Source organism: Balaenoptera borealis (assembly GCF_965194805.1).
Source record: "Balaenoptera borealis genome assembly, chromosome: 2".
NCBI lineage: Eukaryota > Metazoa > Chordata > Mammalia > Artiodactyla > Balaenopteridae > Balaenoptera > Balaenoptera borealis.
In genome coordinates, this window is record NC_138867.1 from 156297271 (window position 1) to 156325161 (window position 27891).

General features: G+C 54.9%; 1 protein-coding gene across 1 annotated transcript in view; it reads left to right on the forward strand.

Annotated features, from left to right (window-relative positions):
* Nucleotides 1-2463: 2463 nt before the first annotated feature.
* FGF18 (fibroblast growth factor 18) overlaps nucleotides 2464-27891 on the forward strand; it is a 35078-nt gene continuing 9650 nt past the window's right edge. Inside the window, exons 1-3 of the mRNA XM_082380887.1 lie at nucleotides 2464-3148; nucleotides 3320-3356; nucleotides 17662-17842. Of these exons, the coding sequence (XP_082237013.1) occupies nucleotides 3117-3148; nucleotides 3320-3356; nucleotides 17662-17842 (250 nt within the window). The 5' untranslated portion in view covers nucleotides 2464-3116. The remainder of the gene's footprint in view (nucleotides 3149-3319; nucleotides 3357-17661; nucleotides 17843-27891) is intronic.

Below are 27891 nucleotides of genomic sequence, written 5' to 3' on the forward strand. Positions count from 1 at the left end.
TGCAGGCAATTGACATCTTTTGCCTGGAATATTCCCTTGTGTGGCTGGCTCTCCCACTTTTGGGTCTTAGCCTAAGTATTGCTAATTGGTGTTCTCTATCCCACTGTTTTCCTTCAAAGTGCCGATAAGCTTGAATTTATCTCTTGGCTTATTTGCTTATTGCTCATCTTCCTTAGTAGAAGTAAAATGCTTTTTCAAAGCAGGGGGTTTGTGTGTCTTCACCCAGGGCCTGACACAATAAATAGTGATTGAATGAATTGGTGAGAAGTGACTACCAAATTAGTGACCCATATTAAGTGCTATATGAACATGTCAAATTTGAATAGAAAAAGCTCATTTCAGATTCATCTGTATGGTAATAAGTTTGCAGGTGTGAACGATGGAAAGGAAGAATGTTAAAATGACAGGATTTAGAGTCAAAAGATTCTTTTCAGTAAATTAAGAATGATCCTGCTTCCCTACTTCATGAAATGGTGAAGAAAAAGATAATGTGATAACCTGAAAACCATAATTAGGACTGTTAATAATAGCTAAAATCTTTGGAGCCTTCATTGTGAGCCAGACTGAATGATCTCATTTGGTAACTCGCAGCAACTTAACACCTGGTACTGTTGGAAGCTTGCTGGAATTTATAAGTAAATGTTGGAGGCAATATTCAAATCCAGGACCTCTAACTTGAGTTTATGCTCTTACTAAGAACTTCACTTGACAGGACTTCTGGGTGAATCTTACTTGGGTGATAGCTTTATTTGTGAAATCAACAAACATTATCTGAGCCTTGAAAAAAATTGCAAGCATTTTAGAATATAAATAATTATGGACCCATTTCATTCAAAAGTAATAGGAAACAGTACAGGAAATTGGAAGTCTGATTATTAGCCAGGAGATACTTCAAACACCCCACTTTAGCAGGTAGTAGGCCAAACCCACCTCTTGACTTGGCTGTCAGAGGTCTTTATAAAGTAAGATCAAGCATGGTGATGTCACAGGACCCAAGGGAAGCATATCTGTTTTGTGGTTGGGCATTGCATGCTGTCTTGGGATTTGCCGGTTCTGGCAATGAGAATGTCTAAGTAAATTCAGCCCAGCGCTTCACACAAGAACTTTCTCCGTCGCTCAGCACCTAGCTTTGAAAAGGTTTTCTGCACTTGTGTCCAGTGCTGAAACAGAGGCTGTTTAAGATAGCCTCAGCTTTGAAAGGGAACTTAAATAAAATAGCTTGCAGGGAAGCCTGATAATCGGAACAATTGCTGATAGTTCATATTCCATGACTCTAGGAAGTAGCACTGTTTGACAGTGTCTACCTCAGTTTCACTATATGTGAAATGGGGAATATCAGCCATAGCCAGTGACACAGGAAGTTTTTAACCAAATAGTCCGGATTCCTGAGTTTTGCTTTTTGAGCTTGTTCAGTTTCTTTCCCTCTATGACAAACCCTTAGCATCAGGCCAAAGCAGAGCCCAGCTGTCTGGAGCTCTAGACAGTGTGAGACAGTTAATGTGTGACAAGAACACCTACATTTTGAGGTTGGTGGCAAGGACAGGAGTGATTCCTCTGAAGGGGCGGAGGGGATTAGAAGAGATGCCCTTAGAAGGGACCTGGTTAAAAGAGTCAAACTGCTTAGTGTGCAAAGAGTGGCAAATCTCAGCCTGGAGGCCGGCAAAGGGCCTAGAGTGGTCGCTGACCATAGTCCTGCTGGCTCCTCCCGGGCCTGTATAGCCTGACCGGGCTGGGCTGCAGTGAAGCCTTGGGGACGCTAGGTGGCAGCCGTGCGTTTCCAAAGCTGGCTCACCTACCGGAGAGCCCAGCTGGGATCTCGGGAACCGACCCGGGAGCCCTGGAAGGGGGGCGGTGGGGGTAGGGGGGTGCTTAAGAGACGCCCTCGAGATCCCCTCCCCTCAACGGCAGGGACGGAGATTGAAAGGGGGCTCACATACGGTGGCCAGCCGTCCGAGAGGGCGCCTGGGACATGCCACGATCCTGCGTGGACTCACAGAGCGGGTAAAAGCGACCCCCTTAAGTGGAGCCGCCCCGAGGGCTGGGCCTGACCCGCCCCTTCCCTGCTCCCCACTCAAGCGCTGGTGGGTGTGAGTGCGAGTAGCGAATGTGGGAGAGTAAGGACGTTCAGCACCTAGCTGCGTTCTTGGGGACCGCAGCCTGTCCAGTTCCGGCAGCGTTTGCGCCGTGGCGCGGGGTCATTGCGCCCAGGCGCAGAATTCCGACGGCTTCGAGCGCTCACCAGCTCCAGCCTAGCTGCTGGCTCTGCTCCTTCGGAGCTGCCGGTCCCGTCGCCGAGAGTCTGAGCGCCTCCCTCCAACCCGGAGCCTCCAGGAGAAGGAGGAGGAGGCAGTGGAGAGGCTGCGGCAGGCAGGCAAGCAGGCAGGGCCGCCTTTGATGTGGGCGCGGCGCAACCAGGCTAGCTGAGCGCCCGTCCGGCCGCGCCCCGAGGGGGGAGCCCCCGGGCCCCGCATCCTCATTGTGCCGGCTCGGGCCCGGGCCCGCCCCCGGCCCCCCGCCCCCTCGCCGCCCGCGCGTAGAAAACGCCCCGGCCGCCGCCAGTGGTGGGAGGTGGCGATGCGCACGGCCGGAGAGACGCGGAGGAGGAGACATGAGCCGGCGGGCGCTCAGACGGAGCGGCCGTGACGCGTTCGTGCTGCAGCCGCGCGCCCCGGCCCCGGAGCGCTGACCCCTTGCCCCGCGCAGCCCCGCGTCTCGCCTGGAGAGCGCGCCCCAGCTTCCAGCCCCGCCGCGCATGCTGCCCCTGGAGTAAGCCGGGCAGCCAGCCTCCCGCAGACGCCCGGACGGCCGGCCGGCCGGCAGTGAGCAAGCTTTCTCGCACCGGCCGGTGCCTCCTGCACAGCGGCGGCCGCCCCGCAGACCCCGCTCCAGCCCGGAGGGCGCAGCGCTCGGGAGGAGCCGCGCGGGGCGCTGATGCCGCAGGGCGCGCCGCGGAGCGCCCCGGAGCAGCAGAGTCTGCAGCAGCAGCAGCCGGCGAGGAGGGAGCAGCAGCAGCGGCGGCGGCGGCGGCGGCGGCGGCGGAGGCGCCCGGTCCCGGCCGCGCGAAGGGGACATGTGCAGGCTGGGCTAGGAGCCGCCGCCTCCCCCCCCGCCCAGCGATGTATTCAGCGCCCTCCGCCTGCACTTGCCTGTAAGCGCCCGCGTGCGGGGCTGCCCACCCTGCCTGGATGTCTGTCCGTGTGCCTGTGGCTCTGTCTGCCCGCCCGGCCGTTCTTCTGACTTTCCGACTGCGTATCTGTCTATACGCGGGTTCCCCTCCCTCCAGTCCCACTGACTGCCTCTCCATCTCTCTCTCCCGCAGGTGTTTACACTTCCTGCTGCTGTGCTTCCAGGTACAGGTACGTGGGCTCCTGACTCTGACCTCCCCCCCACCCGCCCCTGTCTCCCGGTACGTGTCTACCCACCCTCCCCCGGGCCGCGCCCCCTCCCTGTGCCCCACCCCTCCTGGGCGCTGAGCCCAGTGCACCTGTTCCCAGGGCGCGGAAGGGTGGCTCCGAATGCGCCCAGCGCGGGCGGGGGACCGGCCAAGGGCAAGGGGCTCTGTTGCGGGACTCAGGCTGGCGCGGGCTGCCACGGTCCCTGTCGGCTTCGGCTGGGAGAAGATGCTCGGAGCCGGCGGCCTCAGCCGCTACAATGTGCCCGGCTCCAAAACCCCCCCAGCCCCCCGCCCCCCCCCTCCGCCTCCCCGCCCGGCCCGTAGCCGGTGAGGAGTCAGAACGTAGGGATTTTCTCTGCCAACCGTCCCTTAACATCTCCGCTCGCTCTTCCAAACAAAAAGGCTCCTTTCAACCGAGTGGATTTGGAGTCCAGGGAGAAAGCTTCAGTTGTAAATTACTCTGTGGTTTCAAAGGCGTTTGCAGCATTGAGAGAAAGACAGAGAGAGAGGGAGAGAGAGAGAGAGAGAGATGTTGTGCTAGGAGGGGAGACTGGGGTGAGAGCGAGCAGAGTGGGGCGCCTGGGCCGAGGGACCACTGCCTGCGAGGCGGCTCCGTAACGGGCCGCGCTCCGCAACGCACACCCTTGCCCAAGGTAGTGCAGCCCTCAGCTGGTTCCCCGCCTCGCTCTCTGCTCGCTCGCTCTCCTGAATCAGAAGAGGGCTTGGCGCTCAGCCTGGAAAGCACTTGCTAAAATCTGATCTGTTACTTCAGCAGCTTTCAGACTCGGGAAGGTCTTGGCACGCAGACAGTTGGAACACTGGGGCTTCCAAAGCCGTGGAAATGAAGGAAAAGGGTTGGGGGGCGGGGGGAGGGAAAGAGAAGAGGGACTGAGGGAGCTGACTTCAGCCCCGATTAGAACCAGACCAGGCTGCCTCAGCTTGGAGGGGGGGCGCAAAGGGAAAGGGAATAGGAAGTGCCAGCTGCCCTAGCCCTCCACCACCTAGTGCTCTGACGGAGGCGCCCTAGGAGGAGCTGGGCTGGGGCCAAAAGAGATTATCTGCCCCTTCCCCCTCTGGGTTGAAGGCAGGTGTCCTCATAGGGTTCGAGAGGATGCTTGGGCCTTAGCTTTCTGGATTCCCGAGGTGCCCAGAGAGAGCACGGAGCAGGCAAAGTGGTGGTTCTCCCAGGTGTGTGTGTTGAGTGCTGTTGAGACTCACGGGTCTCTTGCGGAGGGCGGCGGCGGTGGTGGTGGTGAGTCTGCTTATCTCCCCTCCCACTCCTAAGAGAGAGCTGTTACCATCGGGATGGACATTGAGGTGAGGGCAACTAGTTGGGACTGGGGGCTGGAAGGATGGATGGACAGACTGATGGGTTCTTTCTTTCTGTTGGCCAGGCTGGGGTCCCCGGTGACTCCTTGAATCAATACAACTGGAGTCAGTAACTTAAGACTGGCCGTTTGCCAAAGCAGATGTGACCCTGTGTGGTTGCAGAGGGCAGGGTGGGGAATGGCTGGTGTCAGAGAGAGAGGCCAATGCCAGGCATGGCCTGCTTGGTTTGCAGCTGAGTCCCCAAGCAGAGGGCAGGCCCCAGGGTCACCCCGGGGGACTGCTTGTCTGACCTGGGTGAGAACTCTTTTCCTGAGTGCTGAGCCTGGGTCCGGGGACGATGAAATGGGCATAAAGTAGAGAACTGGTTTCAGACTTTGTTGCCCAGGCCTCTTGTTGCCTGCTGCCTCTTGGTCCTTGAAGTGGGGCCCAGGAGGGGCTGCTGTGTGGTCTTTGTGTTCTCGGGGGGAGGGGGTCGGGGGGGCGGAATGTGAGGGAGGGAACCTGGACTCTGCATCCCACCTCCACGTCCTGGCCAGAGCTAGAGCCAGCCTGTGGGGGGGAGGGGCGGGGAGGCGAAAGCTGGATGGGCCGTCTGGGTTCGGTCCATTGGGGTTATGCCTTCAAGCAGGTGAGGGAGCCTCCTCTCCCCGCCCCCTCCCCCACCTCCCCTTTCCTTTGCAGCCTTTCCCGTTGCAAACTGCCTTAGGACTGACTGATGTTTTTAACCCATGATCCATGCACCCTTAGGATATCTAAGGATGGGATTATGGGGGAGGGGTGGTCCCTGAAACACTGTGTGCAAAACGGTGCCCATATATGCAGTGTATGTGAGATGGTTCTCAGCTCCCCACAGATTTTTGAAAGCACCCATGATTGCTGAAAGATAAAGCAACGCTACCCTGGGGAGTTATAGACAATGTTGGCAGGCTCACATCCTCCTTTATGCTCGAGGGACAAGGTGGAGTGTTCGTTAGAGGTAAAGATGAGGGGTGGGACCCTTGTGCTAGTTGCGGGAGTCTGGAGTCTGCTCCCCACTGAGGTGATGGGCCAACACCGGGAGAGCAGCTACTTCCTGGACAGGGTGCATTTGGAGGGTGGTAATGAGAGTGCCCTTGGTGAGCAGGGCCCAGGGGAGGCTCCCTGCACCGTAGGAAGGGCTCAGGGCTTTGCCATCCTGTGGACTGCGCCTGAACCCCAGCTCCATCTTTCCCTATATGTAGACCTCTGCGAGACTTAGCTTCATCATTTGTGACATGGGTGGCCCCGAGGATGAATGGTATACTATAGGCGTGGAAGAGGTTTTGCGAATTCTCATCCCCCAGGAGCACATTGCTCTGCTGGGAACTCTGTACACCTATGCCCTTCCTTCCCCCGCCTCCGTGTTTTGGGGAACTGGTCCAGTCCTAGCAACAGAGTTTCTGGGCTCCTCCCCTCTTTCCATCCATCATCAGCCATCAAACCCCAAATGGGCCCCTTGCCCCCAGCCACATTTCTGTGAACACAGTCAATGCCAGACACTGCCCGCACCGCCCCCCCCCCCCCCGACAATGTGGTGAGCCCCGCCCTCCCCTGCCGGCAACCCTGGGAGCGGGAAGCTGGGAATTTAATAAAATCCCTTCTCCACACGACTTGGGACACCGTGGATAGCTCAAATCGGAAGAATTTTAAAAATTTCCAAGGGGAGCAAGCGGCGTGACCAGTAAATTGCTTTTCTGCACTTGGCTGAGCGCTGACAATGACACCGGGCTGGGCCTTTCACGCAGCTCGGCCGGCACCTGCCTGACATTGTTCCTGCCGCCAGGCTCGGCTAGGTCCTGGCCTTCCCCAGACAGGCCAGGCGTGAGGCGGGCCAGGGCAGGGGGGCCTTCCACTGGCCCCTCAGTCCCTCCCTCCCACAGCGCTGCTTCCTCTCTCACCGCACTTGCTCAAGTTTGGAAGTTTCCTTCCATGCCTTCTCTAAGGCTGACCACCCCCATGCCTGGCCTCTTCAGTGAGGTGTAGAACCTCTCTTCAAGCTTGCTAGGATGGGGAAGCCAGAGACAGAGTCCTTTGGGACTTGAAGAGGATGGGATGCTGTCCTATTGGATTGTACTTTTAATTTCTTGAAGAAGCCACCTCATCCATCCATTCGTCCATCCAGTCAGGTATTTGTTCATCAAATACTTGCTGGGAGCCTGCTTCTTGCTGCCCCTGGAACAAGACTAGTCCGTTCCTGGCCTCAAGGAGCTCCCAGTCTAGAGAGGGAGAGTGCCAGATAAACAGGAGTTCCTTCAGCCCCGCCCCTCCTGTCCCAGGCTGTGAAGCATTGAGAGGTAGGGAGCATCCTGCAGCCTGATGGGGGTGGGGACAGGGGAGGGGGCGGGGCGGGAGGGGGGAAGCCAAGGCTGGGGAGAAGTGACCTGCATTTGGTGAGAAAGTGCTACTTGTATGAATTTCCAAGTGGCTCTTGCATCAGGAAGTTCCTTTCATCCTTTCTACCATTCTACAAGGGAGACTGGAGTAGGAGGAACATTATCATATTCCTACCTCACAGATGGAGAAACTGAGGTACAGAGCGGGGAAGGGATTTTTCAAGGCCATGGCTAAGACCCAAGACTCTGAAATCAAGACCTTGTATCCTTTCCAGCACACCAGGCAGACTTTTTCAGAAACACTGCAGTTGTTCAGAAAGAATACTGATGGGGAAATGGAGTCTCAAGAGGCATGCTAGGGGCCCTTAGTGAGAGATCCGGTTGGATCCCCCTGATAGGATCCCTTATTAGGGGATGATCACAGAGTCCAGGTGGGCGTCTCTGTGGTTGAGGGCATCTGACTTGGTGTCTGCAGGCCCTGATCTTCCTGGAATGTTCTGGTGTAAAAGGGTTTCAGAGCCAGAGGTGGATGTTTTTGGGGGTGTAGCGGGGCCTGGAGGATTCAGCACTCTCCTTCCAGCTTCTTTCCCAGCATGGAAGGAGATGGGGGCACCCTGCCAGCCTTCCTGCAGCCCAGGTGTGTCACCTGCTCTGAGGCAAGGAGGTGGGTTTTGAACATTTCTTGTGGTTGGTGCAGCCAATGTCCAGCAGGCTCTGGGCAGCGTGTCAGGGCCACAGCGTTGCCTCCTCCCAGCCCTGGGTGGCTGAGAGGGCACATTGGACCCCCAAAGGGAGATGGATGGGGAAAGGGAGAAGACTTTCTGTCCTCAGCAGGATCTTTTGGTTCTGACCTTGTCCTGTAGCAGGGAAGTGGTTGGTGTGGGAAATCAGGGTGTAGGCCCATCAGGGTAACAACTATACTGGTAGCTGCTGCCGGGTAATGCGGGCTCGTTCCGTGGCTGACGCTTTCTCACAGCATCTAGGCTGTGCCTCACAACCAGCCTGGAATTAGGGAATTCTACAGATGAAGAAAGTGAGGCTCAGAGGCATGAAATAATCTGCCTTTGGTTGCGCAGCAGGAAAGAGAGGCAGAGTGGGACTCAACTCTAGCTTGCCCACTCTAGGACCCAGGCTTATTAAACAGCACTTTAAAGGCTCTGGAATCTGCCAGGCTGGTTCAAAGAGTCGCTCTGTCTTGTCTTTGCTGTGTGACCCTGAACAAGTTACTTAACCTCCCTGGGTCTCAGCTTCTGCACGCATAAAATGGGAAGAAAACAACCAAGAAAACAGCTCCGACTTCCTAAGGGTGTGGAGCACGGAGAGTGCAGAACCCAGGGCTCTGAAATCTTGTCTGCCTTTCAAGACTTAGTCCCTGTGTCTCTTGTTCTGGGAGGACTCCCTTGGTTCCACCCCTCTGTCAGTGGATTAAGCTCCCCTCGCCCATGGCACTGCCACCTCCTGGTGACTGGGGAGAGGGAAGGTGTTGTTTCCTTTCTGAGGGCCGGGGTTGCCTGATGAACATCTGTGTGCCCCATATTTTGTGTTGGGTTGGGTTTCCTCCCTACTCACAAGGACCCATGGCTGAGCACTTAGGGAAGGGCAATGCCAAGGGCCCTGTCAGTGTGGCCCAGGCTGGAGGAGAGCCACTGGGCCTCCGGAAGGGCTGAGGCCTGCTGTTGGCACCTTGGGTCTGACAGTAGGGATTTGTTCTGGAACATCAGTGTGTAAGCGGGCCCCTCAGGCTTTAGTCAGTCTTGCTGGTAGGGCCTGGGAGATGACTGGGTTTTGTTTGCTCCGACATCTAAACGGCATAAGGCCTCAGGCCCATTTAAAATGCTGCTATGCCAAGGCTGGGGCCAAAGACAAACCCCCCATAGGTCACAGAGCAGAAAGACTCTCAGGATGCCTGGGTTGGAGTCCTGGCTCTGTCACTGGCTCATTGTGTGCCTCAGTTTCTCCACCTGGGTATCAGTGAAGTGAGCTAGGCGGCTTCTGTGGTGCTTGAATGTGTGGGCTTTGGCATAGGAGAGACCTTGGTTTGAATCCTATCTGTGCTGCTGAGCAACTGTTCAGCAAATTTCTTAACCTTCCACCCTCTGCACCTTGGTTTTCCCCATCCGTATAATGGGGTAATGAAAGGTACCTACTTCTTAAGGGTTATGGTGAGGACTAAATAGGATAATGCACACAGAGTAGCTAGCACTGTGGTTGACACTCAGTAAATAATTGAGTAATAGTAATTGCTTGATCAATTATATGCTCTGTGTGTGTGTTAACATGCTGCAGTGTGCTGAAGAAAGCTAGGAAGGCTGTGCTTCTTGCATCGGTGACATCAGGCCCCCTCTAGTCTGAGCATAGATCTTGGATTTAGGTCTGAATTTTATCCTTATTGCACCACTCACAGGCTGTGTGCCCTTGGGAAAGATCCTTAACCTCTCTGAGTCTCTACCTCCTCATCAGTTGAGAAATAGGAATAATAATACCATTCCTAGGGCCTGTTGGGAGGATTAATTGAAGCCATGTCTTGGACCTGGTATGCAGTAGGCATTCAATTATGGTGCTGCTCCTCATTAGCAATCAGCAAACATGGCTGGCCCTGGACTGGGTTTTGAGCGGGATGAAGAAGACATCTAAGGCTTCAGCTCTTTTCCTCCATGATCCCTGTGAAGAGATGGCAGGTGCTTTGGCAGCTTTGTTTACCACTCTCCCCATCCCCCCTCTGCCTTGGAACCTCTTAGCACTTTGTCATTGCTCTGTGACCCAGTGCGTTCTCTGCTGGGGCTCACAGGGATGTATAGGGGCTCAGGCTCTGGACGCAACCCACCTGGGTCATACCCCGCCTCGGCCACTTGGTAGCTGCATGACTGAGTGAATTCTCGGCTTCTCTGTGGTTCATCTTTAATATAGGCATCAGGATGGACCCTCCCTCTTGGGGTTGCTATAGGGGGTGAACTGTGGTCACTTGGGGGGAAGCACTTGGCCCAGCACATGGCTCATTATAAGTGCTGAGTAACTGTGAGCTGCAGTTATACATTTGACTCTGGTGTGCCTAGAGGCCTGCTTGTCTGCCAGCTCCTGGTTCCTGGAAGTCAAAGGAGGCCTGGCCCATCCCATGGGCCCTGTGGCACCTGGCATGGACCTGGCATGCAGCATGAATGTCAGCAAGTGGAGGGGTGGGGAGAACAGCTTCTCTGAGGGCCGGGCATCTGTATGGAGCCCCCCAACCCTGTACCAGGTGTGGGGCACGGGGTGCTCAGGACCTGTCCCAGCCCTCAGGGATTTGAGAGAAATCTGAGGGATCTCTGCAGGGGGCAGGGGCCCAAGGATGCAGAGGGTATTCTGATGAAGGGCCCTGAAACCAGACTCAGGGCAGGAGGATCTTGCCTGGGAAGGTGCGCCATTTGAATCTTGAAATAGGAACAAGCTGGGTGAAGACTCTGAGCGTCTCTCTCTGCGTGTGTGTGTGTGTGTGTGTGTGTGTGTGTGTGTGTGAAAAAGCCTTTGCAGGCACATGGACCATTTCTACATGGAGCAGGGAACAGCTTGATGTGCTCAGGGGACTCCAAGCAGTTTGGGATGGCTGGCGCATCAAGTTCAGGAATGGGGGTGATATAAAAGGCCATGGTGGGCATTGAATGCCAGAATAAAGGGCTTGTTTATTACCTTTTTGACATGCATGACCCCTCTCCCCACCCAGGGGCTTCAAGGGAGAGGGATTGGAAGGAAGGAGAAAAGGAGGAAAGAAGGGAGCATGGGTCTTTAGGAGTCCTGCCCCCTCCCTCAGGCTGGCTGCAGGGTTGACGGGCCGCGGCACCCATATTGACAATCTGTACAGAGCAGGCTGATGTATGGGGAGGAGGAGCTCCCGGTCAGCGCCTTGGGTGGCAGCACCCCCCTCCCATGCTGATGGCTCAGCCCTGCCAATCAATACATTGACAGCCCCAGGAGCTTAATGGACAGGTTGGGGGTGGGGAAGGGCCCTTTGGAGCATCACTCTGCCCTGGCTGGGATGGATGTGGGGAGTGTGACAGAAGAGAGGGGAGGAACCTGGGGCTAAGTGGTGACTGGGGGCATCAGTCTGAGTGAACCAAGCTCCGATTCAGGGGTGGGCCCAGCCTCCCTCCTCCGCTTTCTGTCCAGGGGTGTCAGCTAGGGGAAACTGATGGACTCCGGAGCCAGAGGTGGGTTCAGTTCTTGGCTGCATCAGTTTCTGTACAACTTAGGCAAATCCCTTAGCCTCTCTGTGTCTCCCTTTATCATGGGGATGGTAATCGTTCTGACCTGCCCAGGTCCGGCGAGGAGCGAGGAGATAGTGCCTGGAAAGTGCTTAGCTTGGACCCTGGCACTGAGCGAACGCCCACTAAGTGGGAGCCAGCGTTAGTTTTGTGCTCAACGACAGTAATAATCCACGGAACACTATGACTGGCATCAACTCCTGGGCCTGAGTCCAGGCTTGCTCTTGAGGAAGAGTTTGGGAGCTGCATTTCAGGGTGGAGGGGGTGCTGACTCTACAAGGGGCCACTCCTAGAATGGGGTGCAGGTCTCAGGTTTGAATCCAGAATTTGGAGAAGCTCTGAAAGCCCTTGGCATGGCTGGCCCCAGTGCTGCTTCTGGAGGGGGAGGCAGGCAGTGGTGGAATGTGGCGGGAAGTCTGTGGGCTGCCTCTCCTGGGACCAGGGAGACCCTCCCTTTCTGGGCAGGCTGCCTGGAGACAGGGGCGCGGATTCTCTGAAGCCTCGAGGATGGTACCTGGGCGGGAGGGGCAGTCTGACCCCTTCCTCCTCTCTTGGGTAGGGGGTGAGCTCAAGGCCTCAGTCCTTTCATGTTTAATCCTCCACCTCAGTCCCTGCCCCACATATGGCTTGTGGCCGGAGCCAGTTACTTTCCTGAATGGGGGAAAGGAGGTGGGTGACAGAGAGAAGGGAGAATAGAGCAGGAGAGGGTGAAGAGATGGGGAGCAGAGGTTCTAGGCTGAGCTGGATTTGAATCTTGATTCTTTTTTGCACCAATTTTGTGCCTTTGGATAAGCAATGTAACCTCTCTGAGCCTCAGTTTCCTCATCTGTAAAATGGGGATAATAATCATACCAACTCATAGGGCTGCTCTGGGGATGACGTAAGATAAGTTACTTAAGGTACTTCTTAGTACGGAGAACATGCTCCATAAGTAGTGACTGTTTAGAAAATAAGAAAAAAGAAAAAGAAAAAAAAAGTGGCTCTTCTTACTTATGTTTTTCTGAGATAAATAATTGTAAACAATCTAATTCTGCTGATGAGAAAACTGAGGGTTAAAGAAATCAAGTAAGTTGGTGATTTTGGGGTGGAGCCAGGTCACACCCGAGGTCAGTGAGTGCTATTGTTGAACGTGTGTGGTGTGGGTGTGCTGATGTAACGTGTGTATTAGGTGATGTGTGATGTGGCAGATGTTGGTGTGAGGCGGGCCCAGGAAGAAATAGGAAGCCACTTCAGACATGACTTCAGAGCCAGGAGTGGATGGGTGAGGTTGAAACCTTCGGTCAGAGGGAGCAACTGTGGCTATTGGATTCCCTGGCGGGAGGGGGAACCTGGGTTGACGTCTGGAAGCTGGCCCTGGGGTTGGAGCGGGGCTCACCCCAACCTCTTTTCACCCCACGGTAGTTTCCCCCCAAGGTGCCTAAGAGAGGGGGCTTGGAAGCTAGGCGGGGGCTGGATGGTAAAGGACCACATGCGGGCGCTGTGCAATGGGTAGTGGGGAGCAGGGCAGATTTGGGAGCAGGAAAACCCCTCACCTCGTGCACTGGAGCCTGAGACTGCAGGCGGAAGGTGGCGGGCTCTGTCCCGCTAAGCACCACGTCTGTGCTGGGATCTCGGGGGACAGTTGGACCCGTTGGGCCCTTGCAGCCCCCCTGTGCAATTCCTGGATCAGGGAGTGAATCTTTCCACCAGAGTGCAAGCCTCTCAGAGAAGGGGTGGGTCCCCCTGGGGGGTAACAGGGGTCTCAGCCAGACTGCAGGGGGACCCCACCGTAGGCTACCCTGCTGCGGGAAAAGCTATCTCGACCTCAAAGATAATCCGTGAGTATGGGGTGGGGGAAGGAGAGCCTTTTGTAAGGCACCTTGCTCTGCCCCAGGAGACACCCTGGAGCAGTGCCAGCCCTGCTCGCCTTTCGAGAGCCGCAGCATTTTGATTTTTGTCACACTGCAGCTTTTCAGTGCCCCTGATGATTATGCACCTGGATGGGTGTAGAGAGCAGTTCTGACTGGTCTAGGAAGTCCTGGAAGACAGGCCCCCTCTTGGGCAGCGAGGCCAAGTAGCAGGAAAGGAGGAGTGAGAGGATTTTCCTGAGCGGCCCCGCTCTGCATGTGCTCTGCAGGCAGGCCCCGGAGCTCGGTGGCCCCGGAGCTCGGTGGCCCCGGAGAGGTGCCTCAGAGGTCCAGTCTGTGAAATGCACTCTAACTGGTGCCTACCTCCCCGGGGGCTTAAGGAATTTGACGAGGTACCATGTCTTGAGGGCTTCTTAGCAGAGTGCCTGGAACAGAGGAAAGCTTAGCAATTGATGGCTTTAAAAACCCTCTCTTGGGCACTCTGCTCATCTGGGTAGTAAGTGATGGGGCTGATTTTGGCTGCCAGATTTTCCTCATCCTAGCCACAGTTATTTAGCAAACATTTGCCAGGTGCCTTCTGGGGGCAGAGCTGGAGGTTCAGGGATGAACCAGGCAAACTGGACTCTGGAGACAGTACGCCATTACAGTAGTGTCCGGAGGCTGTAAGCCAGCCTGAGGTCGGAGGGCAGGAAGTACTTCCAGAGGAGGTACCTGAGGGCAGGTGTCATCCGGGCAGAGGGGCTGTGCAAAGACCTGGAGTCCCCCAGAGGTCTTGCCCAGGAAGCCCAGGGGTCTTCCTGCCTTTTCAAAAGGACAGACTCTGTTTCCATGTCCGATGCCACCCCTGTTACCGCCCTCGGGATTGATGTGCCCACAGAGTATGGCTTAAATGGTGGACGCTGGGCAAGATGGATTATTCCCCCGCATCCTGGGGAAGGGCCACTGGGTAGCCCCTGCTGACCCTGGGTCACCCATGCTGCCTCTGTCCAGTGGGCCAGGGAGAAAATCGTTAATGGGAGGCTGGCTTCTCTAGGCTGGTCCCCTAGGGGACCTGGGGTGAGGAGATTGGTTTGACCTCTGGTCAATAAGGTCTCCTGTGAGCAGGAGGAGATCTGGAGGACAGGGAGGGAGGCCGGAGGCCTGGCCTTGGGGGCGGGGACAGGGCCAGGCCACCTCGGGAAGTCATTCCAGGAAGGTTGAGGGCCACGGGCGGGGGTTCTTCAGAACACATGCCCTGTGCCAGCCCAGGTGTGGACCTCAGGGGGCACTGGAGCTCTATCCTCCCTAAGCATTAGGATGTGAGATGAAGCAAGTCCCAGGTGTGAGATTGGGCTGTGAACGGGCTGGCCATTTAGGGTAGTGGAAGTGAAGAGTGTGCACTCTTGGTGCACCAGCGGCCAGGCCCTGCGCCACCGGGCTGTGCAGCTCAAAGCAACCGACTTAACTTTTCTGAGCCTTAGTTTCTACATCTGTTAAATGGGGGTGATAAGCATTCCCATGTTCTAGGGTTGTCGGGATGATCAAAAACAATAACATCTTCCCAAACTGTAATCTGAGCAGCAGAAGTGCCTCGTCTCGAAGGATGTGAGAGTGTGATCCACTTGTGTCCTGGGGAGGCTTCTGTTTGCAGGGCTTCACCAAGAGCCTCTTAAAGGGCTCCCTTGTATCCTCTCAGTAGTTATTTATGTCTGCTGAGCACTTAAATCTGTACCAGGCAACTGTTCTAAGACTATATGTTTAATATTCACAGCAACCCACAAGATGGGTGCCATTGTCACCACTCTCAGTAACTTGCCTGGGGACCCTTAGCTAGGGAGTGGCTAACCCTGGGTTTTTTTTTGTTTTTTTTTTTTAAGAGTATAGTTGATTTACAATGTTGCATTAATTTCTGCTGTACAGCAAAGTGTATCAGTTATACGTATACATATATCCACCCTTTTTTAGATTCTTTTCCCATATAGGTCATTACAGAGTATTGAGAAGAGTTCCCTGTGCTATACAGTAGGTCCTTATTAGTTATCTATTTTATATATAGTGGTGTGTATATGTCAATCCTGGTCTCCCAATTTATCCCCCCGCCCCTTTCCCCTGTGGTAACCATAAGTTTGTTTTCTACATCTGTAACTCTATTTATCTTTTGTAAATAAGTTCCTTTGTACCATTTTTTTAGATTCCACGTATAAGTGATATCATATGATATTTGTCTTTCTCTGTCTGACTTATTTCACTCAGTATGACATTCTCTAGGTCCATCCATGTTGCTGCAAATGGTATTATTTCATTCTTTTTTATGGCTGAGTAATAGTCCATTGTATATATATGAACCACATCTTCTTTATTCATTCCTCTGTTGATGGACATTTAGGTGGCTTTCATGTCCTGGCTATTGTAGATAGTGCTGCAGTGAACGCTGGGGTGCGAGTATCACTTCGAATTATCGTCTTCTCTGGATATATGCTCAGGACTGGGTTTTGAACCTGGATCCTGCTCCCCACTGTCCTGGTGAGACAGGCGGGGCCCACTTAGGTGGAGCTGAAAGCGGCGCTTTGGGGCCACATGGCCTGGGGCTAACTCTGCCATTGCCTGCTCTGTGACCTTGTTGGTTCAGCTTCAGAGCCTCAGTTTCCTCATCTGTAATGTGGCATAATGTTTCCACCCTGAGGATGATAGTGAAAGTTCAATAATGTGGTGCAGGTGAAGTGCCTGTGGAGCCTAGGTTGGGATTGGAGGACATGTGCAGGTCAGTGGGGGGACAGAGACCCTGGCCTGGGCATGGGGTGTAGCAATGAGGAAAAATGGTCCCTACTCTGGAGAGCTCACAGCTGAGGGCTGAGACAGATGCTTGGGCAGCCCCAATTCCAAGAGCCCCATCATGGGCTGAGTGGGGTCATGCTCTTGTGGGAATGGGGTCCTGCAAGCCCAGTGTGCCTAGAACAAACCCAGAACGCTGTCTGGACTTCAAGAATTGTTCAGCTTTCTGGTTAAGATGGGCTGGGACAGGCATACAATTATCAGGGCGTAGGAAAACCTAATTTAATGCTAAATGGGATGACAGACTCTAGATCTTTTCAATGTTCACTTGTTCATTCATACATTTGACAAATGTTTGAGTTCCTACTATGCTGTGTGCTGGGGATATAGCAGCAAACAAGTGGGGGAGACAGACAAAAACTAGATAAAGAGATGTTATATCAGGTTGATCAATGCTAGAAAGAAAATCAAAGCATGGTAGAGAGTTGAGGAGTGACAGAAGTGGGGGCTGCCTCAGAGAAGCAGTCAGGGAAGTCCTGTCTCAGGACATGACATGTGAGCAGAGGCTCGAATGAATTAGAGGAGCCAGAGTGCAAAAATCTGGGAAAGAGCACTGAAGCAGAGGGAAGAGCAAGTGCAAAGGCCCTGAGGCATGTGTGTATATTGTGTTTGCTCAGAGCCCTAATAAGACAGCCAGTGTAACTGGTGGGGAGGGAGTGGTAGAAGATGAAGGTGGAAAGCAGTTGGGGGCTCATCTTGCAGGGCCCTGAGGCCCTGGTGGGGACATTTATCTAAATGCGATGGGAAGCCCTGGAGAGTTTGGAGGGGAGGGTTACACAAGGTGTTTGGGTTTGGTGGAAGATGGACTACCAGGGGGAAAGAGTAGAAGCAGGAGGCTGGTGAGGAGGTGGGTGCAAGTTGTCTAGGTGAGAGGCCGTGTTCAGGGAAAGGAGACGGGAGAGATACGTGCTGGCGTAGCCAGAGGTGGCTTCCTGGAGAGTGTGGTCAGACATGAGCTAAACCTCCAGGGATACAGGGAATTTTGATGAGAGATGCTAAGCAAAGGCTTCTCCACGAGGGGCTAGGGATGTGGGCAAATGCTTGGTGGTGGAGGCGAGCATGAGGACACTTGGGGTGTGGAGAGGAGACCGCCCCCAGCATCAGCTCCAGGGGGAGAAGTGACAGTGGGCTCTGGTTCATTCGTTCCCAGGAAGAAATTTGCCAGGTCTCCTTCCTTCCCCGCTGAGGACCTAAACAGGAATTATATGCCCCCCATCCATTTCCCATCTCCATATTGATTTTGGTGCTTTTCTTCCCATTTGCTCACTGTATCCTAACAGCCACCCTGGGGTGTAGTCAGGCCAGAGGCTCTGCCCCACTGTTTTACTGGGGAAGAACCTGAGGCAGAACAAACCATGGGCCCAAGGTCACATGGGAAACTCAGCTCCATACTTCTTGCTTTAATTTGGGGGTGTGGTGGAAAGATAGCAAACTTTGCTGTCAAATAGACCTAGACCTGATTCTTAGCTTTGCTGCTTCCTGGCTGGGCCACCTTGGGCAACTTGCCTCATCTCTCTGAGCCTCAGTTGCCTCATCTGTGAAATGGGGGTGATAACGGCAATTATGAGCGTGTGCTGATGCCTGACCCAGAGCTGGTGTAGAGGAGACCCTGGCTCTTTGTTGTGAATGTGGTTCCTGCACGCAGGGACTCTGGACTTCCAGGGTAGCTCACTGTCACCCCTTTCCCTGCTCAGGTGCTGGTGGCCGAGGAGAACGTGGACTTCCGCATCCATGTGGAGAACCAGACGCGGGCTCGGGACGATGTGAGCCGTAAGCAGCTGCGGCTGTACCAGCTCTACAGCCGGACCAGCGGGAAGCACATTCAGGTCCTGGGCCGTAGGATCAGCGCCCGCGGCGAGGACGGGGACAAGTATGGTAAGTGTCAACCCCCTCCTCCCCGACCATGTACACGTTCTTCCCGGCCTCTGAGACCTCAGGTTCAAATCCCAGCTCTGCCGTGTCCTGGCTGTGTGATCTTGCACCTGGCGCTGAGCCTTTCTGGGCCTCAGTTTCCTCATCTATAAAATGGGGATGCAGTAGTGCATCCCTGAGAGCCTTATTGGGAGTAGTAACTGAAGACATGAATAAAGCATGCTCTTGCTGGTAAATGCCTCATAAATGCCAGTCGTCATGGGTATCCGTGGCAACCTGCTCCCCACGGCATTGCTTCCCCAGGTTCAGATGCTCGGAGGGGTGGGAACCTCTGGGGCACGCTTTTTGGATGCTCATGGTGGTGGTGGAAATTGGCCTCATGTGAGTGTGTGTGCGCATACGTGCATATGTGTGTGAGAGTGTGTGCATGTGCACGGGGACAGGCCTGTGTGTGTGTGCTCTGCGGGCTTGAGCTTGTGCACCTATGAGGCATGGGCACTCACAGCACCTTGGGCCATGGTCCCCATGACCTGCCCTTGACCCTGGAACTGCCCAGCTCTCTTCTGGGGTGTTTAGGAAGCATCACCTGCCCCAAGCTGCCTCTGCAAAGGGGCTGAGAGGAGTGAAATAACCCTGACTCCCTTCCCTCCCTAAGCCTCCAACCCACAAAGACCCTCAGCAGTGAGTGAAGCAGGCAGGACTCCTCCCTCCCAGAGCCTGGAGGGGATTTAGGGGCCAGACTCTGAGCAAATACTGACCACACCTCCATCGCTTCCTACCTTCTCAGGCCCAGGTTCTGGGAGGTGTCCCAGGCCCCAGCCTTGGGTTGGGGGGAGCTGGGGTGGTAGGTGGCCACAGTACGTGCGTGCATGCGGCCGAGCCTGCCGGCCTGGGCTTCTCTGAGATGATGCTCCGCCTGCCCGCCAGCCCCTGCCCATTGCAGTCAAGACATGACAACAAGACAAATAATTTCTTGGATCTTTTATCTTGGACACCATTTATTTTCCCTCAGCCCCGGGGCAGGACTGACCTCATGGTAGGGCCCAAGTGTGGCAGCTGCACCGTCACTGGGGGCTGGGCCAGGCCAGGCTGGGCAGGGCTGGGCCATGCTGGGCTCCTGCTTCTCCAGGCCAGCTGCCTCCCCTCCCTTCTCCTGCCCCATCACTCTTTACTGCCTCCATCCCTCCCTCCCTCGTCCCCCTTCTTCCTTTCTCAGTCTGGCTGCTTCTCCTTTTAGCTGGGCATCTCTCTCTCTGAGTCCTTCTCCCCTCCTTCTGGTTGTTTCTGTCTGTCTCTCTGTCTCCCCCCTCCTCACCACGTCTGTCTTTCTCTCTGCTTCCCTCCCTCCGACCACAGCTTTCCGTCCCTCCTCCCCACCTCTCCCAGGCCCTCTGCTGGCCGCCTCTCTGGGGCCTCGTCTCTCTGTGCCCCCCCTCCGTGGACGCCTGGCTGTGCTGGGCAGACCCAGGTGCTGGTTTTCCCTGGGATCTGCTGTCCAGTTGCTGCCAGGGAAGGGGCAGCTGGCTGGCTGGGGCGGGAGGGAGGTGCCCTCCTGGGGAGTCCCCGGAGCTCTGGATGGCCCCTCCAGGCTGGGAGAGTACAGGGGGGTCAGACTCTGGTCTGAACCATCTGTCCAGGCTCTGAGATAGGAGTCGAGAGCTTGGGAGGGAGAGGAGGCTGGGAATGGCCGGCCCCTCCCTCCAGAAGCCACTTGTCCTCTCATTTCCTCTGCCTGGACTGCAGACTCAGGGGGTCTCACCTGCTGTGTAACCTTGCCTTCTCTGAGCCTCAGTTTCCCTCTGTACATTACAAGGGCTGGACTAGAGCAGGGCTTCTTAGACACTAACATGCGTCGGAATCACTGAGGGTTCTTGTTAAAATGCTGATGTTGATTCAGAGGGTCTGGGTTGGGGCCTTGAGCTCTGCATGTCTAACAAGCGCCCTGGTGGTGCTGTGGGACCACCCCTGGAGTATCCAGGGACTCGCCCATCTTGGCTTCTCCTCCAGCTCCACAAACTCTAGATTTAATGAGTCTCTGTCAAGGAATATGTTTATCACTCCTCCAATCCCCCAACACCCAGGGCAGCCAGGGGCCTTGCTGGCCGCTGAGGCTGCTCTATTTAAATGTCGCATTAGAAACGCAGATGAGGCGAAGGGATCCCATCTGTGAGCCCTGGGAGAGGAAGTGAGACAATGGAGCCAATTGAGGCTTCCAATCTAGATAATCAATACAAATATTATTGGGAGGGTGATTTATGTGGCCAAGCCGGGCAGGAGGATGGGGCTGTGTTAGAAGCCTGCCCTGCCTGTGGAGGAGGGGCAGCCAGTAGTCCTCAGTCAGGCCAGGGGGCCCAGGATGGTCTGAGATCCTGCTCCCTCCTTCTCAGGGCTCCATCCAGCTGAAGGAATGGTGTCTTCTGAGACTTGCATTCATACACAGTTAGAATGCAGTCTGGGAATTTCAGCAAACACCAAGTATAAACAATCCCTATAAATGCCTGGAGTCTGGAATCCCCAGAAACGCCCGGAATCTCAGATTTGAGTCTGTAAAACACTCAGAATCTCAGATTTGACAGCGTCCCGAGGCGCTGGACCCCACAGGCAGGTAGGTGCAAGATGCAGGCCCACCTTTGTCTGGGTGCCCTGCCCAGGAGCTCTTGGCCGGCTTTGCAGCAGTGAGCAGTCTTCGGTGCAATCTGCATATAGATGTCAGCCAGGCTTCTACACCAGGCTGTTCTGCAAGAGTTTCTCCCCATGGCTCCCTGAAGCTTTCCCAGAGCACTCTGAGGGCCCTGAGGTTGGCTGTTCCAGGAATGCAGGACTTTCTTAGCTTTAGGTTCGGCTCTGGAGGGAGAGGTATGCTGGCCAGGGGGCTAAAGGCTTAGGTCGTGGGACACCTGGCAGGCCAGGAACTGGGGGAGGGCCACCCTGCCCAGCCGGGATTATTACATCAGCCCCTCCCCTTCCTGCCCTTGGTCCTGGTCACCTTTGTCCTGCAGGTAGTTGCCACCTTGAAGAAACAGCACTGGGCCAGGAGGCAGGACCCCTGGGTTCCAGGGGCAGCTTGGTCGCTGAGCAGCCCCCAGTGCTGGGGAAAAGCATGTCTGGCTCTGGGCCTAGTTTCTTCACCTGCCAAGCAAGGATGAGAAGGCCCCACTCTACCTGCCTCCAAGGTTGATGCCCTTCAGCTGGGATGTGGAGGTGTCAGCACCCCCTGGCTACAGGAAGCAGGGTTGCTGGGTGGTGGGACTTGAGTCTCAGCAGAGGAGCACCTGGGGTCAGCTGAGCCAGCCCTCAGGGAGGCGGAGGGGCCCCAGCATCAGGGATGGCGGTGTGGGAGCAACTCTGCTTTTATAAGCCACGTGGTTGGATCTTCCTGCCTATTTTCATTTGCAGAAAAGGGCTCCTCTACTTGATTAAGAAAAAATGCCCAGAACACCCAAGGTTTTGCAGTAGGTTTTCCAGCCTCCCAGGACTGACAGTGCCCAGAACAACCCCGAGCAGGCCTCCGGAGGGGCTGTGATAGCCAGGGAGGTGGTCTTCTGAGAGGGTGGGCATGTGGACTCCGGAGTCGGATGGAATTGGGATCTCAGTTCCACCACTTACGAGCTGGAGACCTTAGGTGTGTGTTAGCCTTTCTGATCCTGTTTACTCTTTTGTAAAATGGGGTAATTGAAATGAGAGAATATCTTATTCTCAAAGAGTATATGATTATTAAAGCAAGAATATTCATAATAACCAGCTGAACTCTGTGCTGTTGTACGGCGGCAGGGGCATACCGTCATGGGCTCAGGTGAAGGTTTCCCCCCTCGAGAACTGATTCGTGGGGCTTCCAGAAGGGGTACTGCTTCTCTCCCCTTAGTGGGGCCCTGGCATATCAGCTACAGTTTAGAAGAGGCTTCTTCAGCATGATTCTAAGCAGCAGGGCGGACTGGCCATGCTCTGGCTGCTGTCTCAGGCTGGATGTGGAAGGGTATCTGGACCCTTCTATTGCGCGCGGTCCGGTCTCTCAGTGCACACCTGGTCCCTCCCTCACTGGGCGATACAGCGGTGAGTGAGACAACCCAGGCCCAACCCTCAAGGAGCTCCCAGGCGAGAGCCCCTTCTCCTTTCTAGGGGCTGACTCTGAGTAGGAAGAGCCTGGGCACCTCGCTCTCTGTGTCCCCTTGGGCGCTTTCCATCCCCTCCCTGCACCAGTGGGTTTCCTCACAATTGTGGGAAGGCACGGGCAGGGCACGGAGTTTGTACTGTGTGGGCTTGTTCCAGTTAGGCATGGATTAGTCTGTGATTCCAGCTGTGTCACCACTGCCCAGGGTCACAGGGAGTCAGCCTGCCCCAGCATGGGCTCTGCCCCTCTAGGCAGCTCCCCCGCTCACCCTTGCCCCTCTGAGAACGTGAGCTCCTTGAAAGCAGTGACCTTTCTGCCTGTCTGCATGTCTAGTACATGTCCTGAAAGCAGGCCCCCCTTAAAGGTTACTGGATAAATGAATAAAATAATTACGGGGCCATGCAAAGCACAATCAGGGGCTGACTTGCATGACTCACCTAGGAAAGTATGTGGGGTCTTCCAGGGCTTTTTGTTGGAAGTGGGAGGGGGCCTTCTGGTCCCCATTTCTCTCATTCTGGTACCTGCTGCAGGGCTGTGCTGGAGCAAGGAGCTAGGTCCTTTGGGCTGGCTGGTGTGGCTGAGGCAGCAGAGACTCTTTTCTCTGAGTCTGACGGCCCACAGTCCATTCTCCATACCACAGTCCAAAACGTGAGACTGTGTCACTCTGTTAGTCAAAGGCTCTCAGCTCATTTAGAATGCAATCCAAGTCCTTGGATCGGCAGGAAGGCCTGGTGTAGCCTGACTCCTGACTAGCACCCTAACATCGGGCTCCACTGCCCCGTCCTTGCCCGCTCTGCTCCAGCCCCAGCGAGCTTCCTGCCGCCCTTGGAACACGCCAAGCATGTCCCCAGCTAAGGGCCTTTGCTGTGTCCTCAGCCTGGGGATGCCCTTCTCCCAGATGTCCCCATGGCTTTTGCTCCCTCGCCTCACTCAGACTACTGTTCAGTTGTCCCCTTATCAGGGAATTCCTGTCTCTGTCCCCTCGTGGGTATGTTTCTCTTCCTAGCGCTTACTGCTACCTGAGGTTCTGGTATGTATTTAGTTATTCGCTCTCCGTGTCTCCTGTTATAGTGCAAACTCTAAGGCTAGGCGGCTTCTGTCTATTGTGTTCACTGCTGTATCCCCTGCACAGAGCCAGCCACAAACAACAGTTCAATACATGCTTGGGCCAGTGAATACATGGGTGACCCATGTGTGCGTCCGGGAGTGTAGATGGGACCACTCCCCCGGGGCGGGGGCAAGTGCCTGGCACAGAGCCCAGCACACAGTAGGTACCTGGGGAATCCGTGCTCCCTCCCTCCTCTTCTCCTGTCCTCCTCTCCCGTCCTTCCTTCCAGCCAGCCTTGCATCTTGCAGCAAGGATACAGTGAGCGACAGGACCAGCTTCCCCGAGGGGTGCTCCCAGCTGGGAAGGGGCATTAATATCTCCGTCTAAACCCCCTGCCCTCTGAGCTCATGTTCCACGACTTCTGTCCCCAGTGAGGAGTGGCCACCCACACCTCGCTGACTCTGCAGCTCAAATGGCCACATGAGAGGTACAGCTAGGATTAAATATAGCTCCCGATCGATCCTATTGATTCTTTCTCTCTTCCTTTCCGGCTCGCCCACGTGGCCTGCGAACCTCCTTGGGGGACTTTAGGAGAAGGGGAACCATGGGCACCTTTGGGGAGAGGCCACAGTGGGTGTGTGTGGGTGTGTGAGGATAGTGATGCTGAAAGGTCAGAAAGGGCTCCTTCCCCCCACCCCCGCTTCTTTCCCCTCCCCTCGACCTGGTCCACCTTCAGAGGGGAGGAAGGGAGTGTGATTTGGTGTGACCTCCCAGTGCCTCTTGTGGCAAGGACGTTTCCTCGCTGGAAGATGATGCCTGGAGAGTGGCCAGCCTCACTGTCAGCACTGGAATTGTAGCGGCTGCTGGCCACTCCGTGCGGGGTCTGGGTGCGGCCAGCTCTGCCCAGCCTCTCGCTGGCTCCCAGCTCCCCCCACTGCTTTCTCAGGTCTTGGAGATTTTACCCCAAGGCTTGGGGGAAAAGAAACCAATTCTCCTGCTTAGTTGTTTCCAGTTCTCTTTCTCTGGGTCTTCTGTGTCCCTCTTTGTATGTGTCTCTCTGGGTCTCTGTCTGCCTCTTGGTCTTTCCCTGTCGTTTCCTACCCTTCAAACCAAAAGTCTTTAAAGTGAGGCTATGGATTGCCCGCAGGGAAGCCCAGCTAGGGAATCACACTGGAATCAGTCAATCAATCCATCCATCAAAGTCATTTCTTTTTTCTCTGCCATGGCTGATCTGCCTGATGTCTGTCCTGCTCTGCTCACCTCTGTCTGAATCTCTCTGTCTCAGGCTAGCTCCGGGGTTACTCTGCCTGTGTTCAAATCCTGGTCCTACTGCGTGACTCTGGCAAGTAACTTAACTGCTCAGGGCCTCAGTTTCTTCATCTGTAAAATGGGTGTAATAGTTCCTACCTCATGGGGTTGTTGTGAGGATCGAATGAGACATTCCACATTCAGACTCCAAGCACAGTGCCTGACAGATGGTAAATGCTCAAATAAGTATTAGCCGTTTTGTTTTGTTTTGTTTTTTTAATTGTCATTGTTACTCCATGCATTTAAGAGAAACGGGGAAAAAAAGACAGCATGAGTTTTTATTGAAAGGGCTTTCTTTCCGGCTCCTTTTTCTTCCACTTTCTCATTTTCCTTTTCTGCTTTCCTCTCTCAGTGCTGGAGAAGGGATTGGGTCCTTCGAGCTCCTGACCCCCAGCCATGGGCAGGCGCTGGGCTCCTGCTCTGTGCTGGGCCCTGGTAAGACTGGCTCTGTGGACTTTGCCTTCAGGGGAGCTGGGTTGTGGGACCCCCCCACCCCATCCTGCACTCACCCTCTGGTGCGTGCAGCCTTTCCTTCTAGTCAAAACCAGATCTGAAGTCATTTCATGCCTCTCTGGCTGCGGTTTGAACCCAGACTTGGGTGCTCCTATGGGCTCCCCCACCTCCCAGAATCAGCTCGAAGGTATTTTCCTTAGGGTGACCGTTGGCACCCCTTCCTCCCTCAAGGTCATTTGGAAGTGGAGCTGAGGAGGGATGGGCCCCAACTTTTGGGTCTTTGGGCATCCCAACCCACAGACCTCTGCCCCAAGAAGGTGAGGTCAAGCGAAGACCTTCCCTGCCTGCCTTTGGTGTTCGTTCACTCACTAACTCCCCCAGGAAAGGGACTGACATGGAGGAGAAGTGACCGGTGGGGGAGACAGGCTAAGACCCAGACTTCCGTGTTAGCCTGCCTGGGTTTGAATCCTGCCTGCCTTTTAACTCCATCCCTGTCTGACCTTGGGACTCAATTTTCTCACCTGTAAAATGGGGATAATAAAAAAATAGTTCTAATCTCCTGGGATTGTTGTAAGGATGGGTGGGTAGGAGCTCAGAGTTCTAGTGAGTGGCAGGAGTAACACGGGGGGGTGGGGAGGTAGAGAGAAGAGTTGCTAAGGGCATTGACCTGGAATCAGAGACTTGGTTTGAACTTCTACCCTGCTTTTACTAGCTGTGTACCATTAGGTAAGTCCCTTTACCTCCCCGAATCTCGTTTGCTTTAACTTTTAAATAGCTTTATTCATACCTACCTCACCAAGCCCTTTATGCACTTACTAAAATTTACTTATTGGTCATTTGCTGTGAGCCAGGTATGGGCTAGGTGCTGGAAACCACAGTGGTGAATGAGACAGGTAAGGGCCTGCCTTCATGGAGCTTACCTTCCAGTGGATAGAGACAGACAATAGAAAAGGTAGCAAATAAAACAACTTGGAGAAGAGCTCTGAGGGCAGTGGAGCAGGGGGTGGCTAGAGCTGAACTGGGAGGGTAGTACGACATTGGACAGCATGGCCAGGGAAGGCCTCTCTGAGGAGGTGGCATCTGAGCTGAGATGTCAACCTAGGAAGTGAGAAGCCACTATGGGAAGCTCTGGGCAGAGCAATCTCCAGGCAGAGGAAAAGTGCAAAGGCCCTGAGGTGGGAGTGTGCTTGGTGTCTTAGAGCAAGAACAGTAAGGAGGCTTGTGTGGCTGGAGGGCTGTGAGTGAGGGAGGGAGGTGGGAGCAGGCAGCAGGGGCCAGACCACGTGCCCCTTCCGGGTCCCCGTAAAGAGTCTGGATTTTTAGTGGGTTGGAGATCCATAGGAGGCTTTGGCAGGGACGAGGCACAATTAATTTTATATTTTAAAAGGATCCCTCTGGCTGCTGTGTAGAGAAGAGACTGCTGGGGACAAGAGTGGCAGAGAGAGGATGGGGGCATGCCAGGGTGGTGAGGGGAGAGATACTATCCTCAACCCCTCCCGCCTGGCCTGGGACAGAGGCGAGAGTGGAACTGAGCGGAGATGAGGCTCCTAGCTCCTGAGAGCTGCATCTTGGGGGCTTGGGGCTTGAGTCAGGAGAAGGGGCAGCGTGCTACTGAGGACCAGGCAGGCAGGCTCTGGGGCAAACCTGGTCTGAGCGGGCGGAGTCTCTCTTTCTGTCTTTCTGAGAAATGCTGCTGCTATTACTCCCCAAAGACTTTACATAATCCTGGCCCGGCTCGCTCCTCATTATGTCATGTGCTGAGTGGAGTCTAGGTCACTCCATGGCTTGTTGCAGTCGGGGAAGAACAGACTTCTGGCTCCCTGGGCACAGAGGCTGGTGCAGACCCTGCCCTCGCTGGGGTGAGGGTGACTGGCTTGCAGGGGTGGAGGTGCAGTCCAGCCCCAGCCCCAGGCCCTTTGGATGGCTTAGGCAGAGGCCAGGGCTTCCTGAGATGGGCTGTGGTTAATGAGAGATGGGGGTTGTGCTTTGAGCCAAGTCTTCCCCAGAGCTGGGGGCCCTCCTCTGGGACCCAGGCCCCAGCAGGAAGAGCCAGGCAGACCTGACGTCAGCCCTTCCTGCTGGGTTGCTTCTCTGAACCTCAGTTTCCTACACTGTAAAAAGGGGACAAAGGTACCCAACCTTGTGGGGATGTGTGACTTTAGCAGGCTCACATGGGAGCCAGATCCAGCGTGTAGTAGGAGCTCTTCTGAGGACAGAGGCCCAGGCATGTGCTGGGGGAGGGCAGACAGAGCAGTTTTCCCCTCGGACTCACTCGGGGTTGCCTGGGCCCCAGCCCTGTGGCCTCACCCTCTTCTTACGGTTTCCCATGCCTGCCCCTCTCCAATGCCAGAGACATTCAGAATAGGGTCAAGCCCCATTCCCACTGCATGGGTAAGGAAACTGGGGCTCAGAGGGTTGTGTGGCTTACTCAAGGTCACACTCCCAGGATGGCAATTCCAGAAATGGAGTCAGACCCCATGAATCCCAGTCTAAGGCATTTTCTGATGCACTCACAGTGTGGGGTGCCTGCGACCCTGGAGGATGCTGAGGAAGTTCAGGACAGAGGGCACACCTTGGGGAGGCAAGTTCTGCTCCATCTCTGCCCTTTTACACACATCTGATATTTTTTCCACTACTTTTCTTTTTTTCTGGGAAAACATTTTTGTTTTGCAGTTATTAGGAAACTTAAACAATAGTTACTAAGTTTCCCCTACCCAGCCTCTGAGAACAGGGTGCTAGGCCCTTTACAGCATCATTTTGTATAATCCTCACCATAACTGTTGAAGACTGGAGATGTCTATTCCCATTTTACAGATGAAGAAACTAAGGCCCAAGGTCATACAGTGGCAAGTGGGGCCAGGGATTCATATCCATATCTGTGCATTTCAAAGCTCTCACCTATCCCCTTACACATGCTACCTTCGTCAGAAGCTCCTAGAGTTGGGGACCCTCCTGACCCCCCAACAACCCCCATCCCGTGTGGGGCCTGAGCTTTGTGAGGAGATAGAGAAAGCAAGTCCCAGAGCTGCTGTGATGTTTGGCCCTTGGTTCCCAGGAACCAAGGTAAGAGGAGAGTTAATGGGGAATTTGAGTTAAGGGGAACAGGGAACAGGAAGGGCTTATAACCCCCTATCT